General features: G+C 43.8%; 1 protein-coding gene across 1 annotated transcript in view; it reads left to right on the top strand.

The window, feature by feature from the left end:
• Nucleotides 1-2,589: 2,589 nt before the first annotated feature.
• The window catches only part of KDR (kinase insert domain receptor), a 46,230-nt gene continuing 40,671 nt past the window's right edge, over nucleotides 2,590-8,148 (top strand). The window contains exon 1 of the mRNA XM_044418171.1: nucleotides 2,590-2,883. Coding sequence (XP_044274106.1) covers nucleotides 2,811-2,883 — 73 coding nt within the window. The 5' untranslated portion in view covers nucleotides 2,590-2,810. The remainder of the gene's footprint in view (nucleotides 2,884-8,148) is intronic.

Below are 8,148 nucleotides of genomic sequence, written 5' to 3'. Positions count from 1 at the left end.
GGTTGTGCTTGACAAATATTGTTCAACCCCTTTTATTCTCCATCATGGTCAGCTCAGGGTTCTGTGCTGTCCCCCATTCTACATCTGCATTAAACCACTGAGTAGGGTTATCTGGAGTTTTGGGGTGCCTTGCCATCAATAAGAGGCTCTCTTTCTTATTTTATCTTTAGCAAGTGAGGTTGTACATGTGCTAAACCAGTGCCTGGAAGCAACAATGGACTGGATGAAGGCTAACAAATTGTTTACCCTGTTTTGGATGGGGTTGCACTCCCCTTGGAGGATCAAGTCCTTAGCTTGAGGGTCTTCCTTGTGCCATCTTTGTTACTCAGGCTCAGGTGGCTTGGTGGTATGCAGCACCTTCTATCACCTCCGGACAAGGACAGTCCAGTTTCAGTAATCTATGCTCTAGTAATCTCTGAACCAGATTACTGCAATTTACTCAACAAGGGGCTGCCCTTGAAGATTGTTCAGAACCCACAACTTGTGCAAAATGTGGCAGCCAGATTAATAAGTGGGGTCGACACATAACACCATTGTGGCCACTTGCCCTGGCTGCCTGTATGCTTCCAGGTCCAATTCAAGGCGCTGGTTTTAACCTATGAAGCTTAGGACCACAATACTTGATGGAGTGCCTTTCCCAACCTCAGTCTAGCTGGGTCTTCCACTGAGAGGTTCAGATTGGAGCAGGAAGGGAGGGCTTTCTCAGTGGCGGCCCTTATCTTTGGAATGACCTCCCCACTGAGACCTTCCTTGTCATCTTTGCAGTCCTTTATGCTGAGACTTGTAAAGATATACAAGGGATTGAACTCAAGTATTTCCCAAGTATTTTGCAGACGACTCTCTATTGTAGGTTGGGTTAGCTGCTTTTAAATTTGTTGAATTTTGGAAAGGTTTTATTGTGTTGTTTTTATGAACTGTTGTAAACTGCCCAGACATGCATAGCTATTGGACAGCATAGAAATTTGTTTTATTTATTTATTTGATTTATATGCTGTCCCACTAGACATAGGCTTTCTGGGTGGCTTACATCAAGATAAAAACCATGCAATATAATAAACAATACCATATACAGCACAATAAACACAATTACAATCAGTCGAATAACAATAAAAATCCATAAATAAAGTACCAAAATTAAAGAAGACAAGAAGAATAAAACAGAAAAATAAAAGAAATATTATACAAGTATATAATATTTTGATTTATTGCTGTTGCCCTCTGGAATGTTGATGTATTATTGGCAGGTTTTGATTTTGGACATTGTATGTTGGATTTACTTGCTGTATTATATGATTACTATTTTTATGATGGAAGCCATTTTGAGTTTATTTGGAGTGAAATGAGTAAATGCATAAATACATGATGGAAGCTTCGGGGAGGGGGAACCCTCTTTTTAATTCGATATCAACGAGGAATAAGTTTAGGAAGCGAAAGCCCCATCAGTTCCCTCTGCGATGCACACCAGTGGCAGGCCATGTGAAGAAGAATCAAGGTGCATTAAACCTGCAGGACCCTGGGTGTTTTCCAGACCAACCTTTTATTGTTACTCATTCATGAAGTCCAGGACGGCCAAGGCAACACTCAATTTGTAGCCCTCTTGAGTTGTGTATCCTTTTTAAATTCCTCTTTAACTAGGAAAAACAAAACGTGTCAAGGAAGGAAAATTGAAATAGCTGCGCAGTGCCTTTTGGTTGTTTTTCTTTGCTAGGAGTTCTTTGTGTGGAAGCATATTTGGGGACAGATTCTAAACCGTCCTAAAACAGGGAGCTGAGATGGCCAAGACATTTTGCTGCCTGAGGCACAGGATAAAACGGCACCTGGTCACTCTTGCTGCTGAACATCGGCTGAAGGGACCATGGCCTCCAATGCACCTAAGGAAAGCAGGAGGTGCAAGAAAGACCAGGTAGCGTGCACAGCTCTTTCCTCCAGCCACTGGTCGGTGCTTCCTCAGGTCCGCAGCACTGGTTGCTGCTCTCTGATTCTGCCCAGTGCTAGGGCTGGTCTTTCTGGGACCGGCAGACTTCACGCCTGTGAAATCTATTTGATGCAGCCTTCTAGAAGGTGCTTAAAGGGTGGCTTGAGATGCTGGGCACACAACTGAAATAAGGACCGGGGGCCGGGGTCCTTGGAGCACCTACTCAGCCTAGGTATGTGTCGTACGCCTTATACAAAACCCAAACAAAATCCCCCCCCCCCCCCCGTTTTTCTTTCAGCATCCTACTGTGGGAGTTCAGGACCCCCACGGATCTACAGAAAATCTCTCAGTAGAGCCACCCTTCGCAGCCACCCCCTATCCTAAAACGAAGGTGATGTGTGGGGCCAGCAGGCTTCCCTTTTCTGATGCCTTCCAGACGTGCTGACTACACATCCTCCAGCAGCTTGCGAGCCAGGGTTTCTCGAGGGCACCAGGTTGGGGGGCGGCAGCGCCAGAGCGCGCGCGGAGGCGGGGCTTGGGGCAGGGCGGGCATCTCGAGCTCCTCCTCCGCCCCGGGCAAGTAGCGCTGAGGCCGCGGATTGGTCTGCAGGAGGTTGCAATCCCCGCCCAGCAGGGGAGGCTTTGGGTGCGCGAGCGGCGGCTGGAGCGCGATCCTCAGCGGCTTCCCAGCCCGAAGCGCTCGGCGCTGCGCTGGTTCCGCTGCGCGTACCGAAGCGGTTGGATCTATCAGGCAAGGAGCGGAGGGTTTCGCGTTGCTGTCATTTTGCTCCGCGGCTGATGTCAGGGCTGTAGTCGAGAGATCGCCTTCGCAGGGCAGCTGCACCTGGAGGTCCTTCGTGACGGCGCGGCTGTTTGGTGGTTGCGCCGAGGAGAGATGGGGCGCGCCGCGGATCTGGGGCTGATCCTCTTGCTCTGGGTTGCTTCGGAGCCCCGGCTGGTCGATTCAGGTGAGGGGCGCAGGAAAGGTGGGGTGTGGACGCATGAGGCTGGTGGGAACCGCAGCCGGGCTGTGAGTTCCTTCCTTCCAGTTTGGGCTCTTCGCTGGATGCACGGATCGGAAGGGGTTGAAACAGACCCCCCCCCCCCAGCTTGTGCGGTGGGGACTGGGCGCCCATTTCGCAGTAGAAGCGTGGGAAGAACAAGGCACCGTGTTCCGAGCCCTGCGCAGCGCCCCGGGCACTGGCCGAGGAGTAAAGGAAATGATGATTGAGTTCAGTAGTAGTCATTGTAGCGTGGTTCGACGTAGGCTCCTCTGGCCGACAGACGGTTATTTGGGAACCAACCTCCCTTCCGATCCTGCCCCGCGGAGACTTGACATCTATAGGAAGCCCAATACAGGCGGCCAAGTTGCCTGTGAATATATGTGGCAAAACTTCTCTCACCTCTTTGAAGTGTGGTCCCGATGATCAAGTTACGCACCGAGCAAAGAGAGAAAGAGAGAGACAATGCTCACCCGGAGCTAGTTTGGACGTTTTCTCCGTAGGCGCCCTGTGTTCCAGCCTAGCGGGGAGCATTTGCTATCTAGCCCAGGATGTGAGGGCGAAACTAGGAAAAGAAGGGGGAAAACGCGGTTCCCTTGCACTTTTTAGTTACAAAAGCAAAGAAGAGTTTTGCCACACACCCAGCAAACCAGCTCAGGTGCGGCTGAAAGAGACAAACTTAATGAATTTTTGCAAGGAGTGGAACGAAATGAAATAATACCAATACATTTATTAAAATAAAATACCACATCATTTTTAAATTATATGTATACATTCCACAAAATACCATAGGAAGCTGCCATCAATTATTGGGGTGTGGGGAAGCAAATTAACAGAAGCTAATTCTGTACAAGACCAACATAATCATCATTTTTCTTGTCAGTATAAATAGGATGGTTATTTTGTAGGTGTCTCCCTCCCACTCAATGTTTCCAGTGTAGAAAACATATTTGATGAACTAGTGGAAACTCTCATCAGTCACAAGCTTTCCCAGCCAACTTCCCACTAGATGTGACCACACTACAACTCCCATCTTCCCCAGCTGACTGGCTGTATGGCAGTGGTTGTAGTCCAGCACCTCTCATGAGCTCCAGGTTATTTCCATATGCTGAATCATAAACGTGATGCAGGTTGACATTGATGTGGATTTAAAAAGAAAACAAAGACAATCCAACTAAACATTGCAGACTAAATGCCAGCCTAGCAACTTTTCACATTGCTTGCAGCAGAGGTTCTTGGAAGATTCAGCTAAGCTTTAAGACCACAATGAGATTTGTATAGCAACAAAGGAAATAAGCAACTAAGCCATCTATTATGGCTATTGGTGGCTTAAGTTGGCAGGATGGTAATTTAATAATGTTGGTGCTTACGAGGAGAGGTGATAGGCATTGTATGTAAATGTCTGCCAAGGTCCTAAAGAGGTAATTGTTAGAGCTTTTGTTGTGCTCTCTGACTCAAGATGGATAACTGGAGGATAATAATCATATCAGTGCGGTTTTAAGTGTTGCCCAACTTGTAATAAAGTTCAGCAAACACTTGTGTATGAAAGCCTTGGCTTCTCATTGGTGTGCCACGGGTGAAGAATCTGTGCCTCCCATTTGCAAAAGGTGTCATGCAGACCATGGGTGCATACAGGTCAGGCCTTCAAGAGTCTTGCTTCACAAAAATCAATTCGAGAGTTGGGAAATAGACATTCTCATTGTACTAGAAATGAGCCAAAGATCTACCAGTAGATCCAAATCTCCTTCTGGGTCCAAAGCCTTTTTCTATTTAGAAGAACTAGATTTCTTGATAATGTTGATATTTTTGGTGGGGGGGGGGCGGAATGAGAATGTTGGCATCTTCATTCCTTTTCTGTCTACTGTTTGATTTTTCCATGGATAATTAATTATCTGGTTTCCTTTATTCCCCAAGCCAAGTACTTGAATTATGTAGGGACATCTCTCCCCGCGCTGCAGGTATACATATCCCTACCTGTCCCTTTTTTCTCTTGAGGTGATGTGATCCACATCAGTAAATTCAGCAGGATTGTTCTCAAGGTGACAGCCAGAAGGATGCGTTCATGTAGGATACATCCAGCAAGATTGTCCATCCCTAAGCCCCACTGAAATCACTGACAAGCAGCAACATAATTCATATTTATTTGTGTATTTAGTTGAGTTACATCCCTCTTTTTTCTTACAATGGACTCAGAGTGATTGACATCATTCTCTTCCTGTTGCTCATATTCCCACAACAGCAGCCCTGTAAAATAGGTTGTGCTGAAGCTGGCCCAAAGTCATCCCGTTGTTTCCATGTCTGGGTGGGAACTGGAACCCTGATCACCCAAATCTCAATCCCACACTCTTAACCAGTATACCATACTGGGTCTCAGTTCAGTAAGACTTACTGCAAGATAAATGTGCACAGGATTTAGCTGAGAGCTGCACTCTTGTACTGACTTACCTGGAAGCAAGCCCTACTGAATTCACTTGGAGTTGCTTCATAATTCATCTTCATGAGTTACGTAGATATGTGCAGGATTGTACACATGTGATGTTCAAAGCAATTTCACAAGGAAATCCCAATGGTTTCAATAGGACTTACTCCCTGGTAAATTGGGTTATCACTGGTTTTGCTGGATATTCATCACTGACTTTTAGGGATAAATTTATCTACAACTAAGTAATTAAAAAGATAAATGTAGTGCCAGAAATCACAATGAATTGATTAGTGTCATTTCGGAAGTAAAATCTAAGTAAGAGGCAAGACTATCTCAGCATGGAACAGACCATCATGAATTAATGGTTATTAATATCCTTAATTTGATTCAGGCTGTGGTGCTATAGCCCTACTATGTACTCAGTTATTAAGTCTGATTGGACTTAATGGGACTTTCTTTGAATAGACATGCACATGACTGCTATAGATATTCTCCAGCATATCTTTTGACTTTTGAGTTTGCATGCAGTGTTAACCTATGGTTTATTGAGTCCATGGTTTATTACCCTACCCAGGGTTTGCCTGCTCAAACACAGCATGACTTGTTTATTTTCTCAGTCTTCCATTTTACCTACTCTCTCCTTGTATCTCAAGTGCCTTTGCAGTGTTGTACTGCTGGCATGTAGAGTGGCTATGTTTTTTTAACCACTTTGGCCCACTAGCTTTGTAGCCTGGTGAAACAATCCATGGTTCTGGGTTCATACAAAATGACAACCCATGGTTTAAACAACCTAGATTAACAACTCAACCACAAGTCGTGGGTTCTGTTTCAGGGTTGTTCATGGTTACCAAACCAGAGCTTATTAATGCAGCCATGTTCACACATCGCAACAACCCAGCATTCAACAACAAGGTGAGCACTATGTGAATAAGGTCATTGTGGCTGCCAAAGCAGGATTTACAGTCAGTTTGATGGACATAAACATCAAGCAGGACTTGTTTCTGTTGGCTGTTCTAAGGTTGACCCCTTTGGTAATACCTGATTAAGTTTCACCATTAGCACAGAAGTTACTTTTCCAGTCCTATAAAGCTATCGAAGAAAGCAGTTCTTGCTCATGTAACATTTCAGCATATGTTCTCAGCAACTTGTGATTCATGTTGAGGGAATATCACTCTTGTATGATTGAAGTGTAAGTTTTTGAAACTTTGCATTTGTGGTGTTGGCACTACTTAGTAGTTCACTTATAAGGAGCAAACATTAAATTATAATATCAGCTTGCTTCCTACCTTCTATCTTAACAGAATATTTTAGTTTAATTGAAAATTGCAATTCTACTTGCAAACATGCAGAAATCATTAACAGAGAGTCAGTACGCCAACAAAAGAAAGACTGAGACAAATGTGTATGGATCTTTATGGATTACATGATTTTAAAGGCAACCATGTAGTGATTTTAGTTATTTGCATTTTGAATACATTTTTATTCTGTTTCATTATGATGGATGTGAAGACAATAAACGACTGATTAAGTGTCAGATTATTTAGAGGCAGACCCAGTGCAATCCATGACACTTAAATTAGTAATGACTAATTTAATTCCCATGGATTTCAAAGGGTTATACTCTAAACATGACTTGTCCAGATCCCGCCCAGTATATTTCAAAGTAATAAAATACTGGTGATAGTGGTGGCTTTTAATAATCCAGCTCCAGTTCTTATGCAACAGTTTCCTTCATTAAACAAGATCATCAGAGATTCCATAGAAAAAATATTGGAAGATATTATTTTGCATTCCTACACGATGCTTTCAGTGGAATTATTCTGCAGCTAATGGTCCATGAAAGAAAAACAGCATGTTAAATCCATCTCATTGTTGCATTTATTCAGCAAATATCTATCAAATCTTTGGACAGCTAAGCTAGTTCAAGCTGAAGAAAAATAACAACAATCCCGTTCAGTTGACAAAGGGTGCCCAAGATCACGTCACTATTTTTATCTACTCAATTCCTTTCACCTACAAAATAATTTTAACAGTGCCTCCCAAAGCTGATGTAATAACCATGTTTAATACCAATTAACATAATGCTTACAATTTTGGATAAATGGTCGAGGTAGCCTTTTCCGGAAGGGCAGGTCTGGTGCCAGCTGATGATGGCAGCTCCAGGGCCTCTGCTTTCTCATCTTTATCTTATAGCTAAATACATGGCCATCCTAGCATAGTCCAAGCTGATGATGGGAGACGATGGGAGTTGTAGTCCAACAGATCCAGAGGACACCAGGCTGAGGTACACTGGTATACATTTTTGTGGGCTAGAATCCACGTCATCAAATGCAGGTGCCAGTGAATAGGGATATGTGTTAATCAAAATTCTTGGTAAGTTCGAATGCAGCTATTTCGCATGGGAGTCTTCCTTTCAAGTGCTTTCCTTCCACATCTTCCATTCCAAGAATGGTAACACTCAGATCTGTGACCTAAAAATTAGATTGACATGGTACTAAGAATACTTTCAAGCAAAGGAGTTAATGAGGGAAACTGTGATTAATGTTTCAAAAGTGTGTTATAAGAAAAGACTTTGGTTTCTCTGGGTGAGTGAGATCATCATGTAAAGCCAAGTTCACTTCATTGCAGTGTCCCATATCTTGAGCTAGACCTTGAAGTTAGCTATTCACCAAAACAGGAACTCCACCCTAGCTTTATGAATTGAAGAGTTGAGTTGCTGGCTTCTGACCATCTGCCCATTCTTCCTGTTATGACAGAGCGTATGAATTTCTGTATGATGTGTGAAAGGCCATGTTTTGTCCTTCATAATT

The sequence above is a fragment of the Varanus komodoensis genome, unplaced genomic scaffold (genome assembly GCF_004798865.1).
Source record: "Varanus komodoensis strain SLA01 unplaced genomic scaffold, ASM479886v1 scaffold9, whole genome shotgun sequence".
NCBI classification, from domain to species: Eukaryota; Metazoa; Chordata; class Lepidosauria; order Squamata; family Varanidae; genus Varanus; species Varanus komodoensis.
The sequence above is the reverse complement of the archived record's forward strand: the minus strand, read 5'-3'. Positions and strand labels throughout refer to the sequence as shown.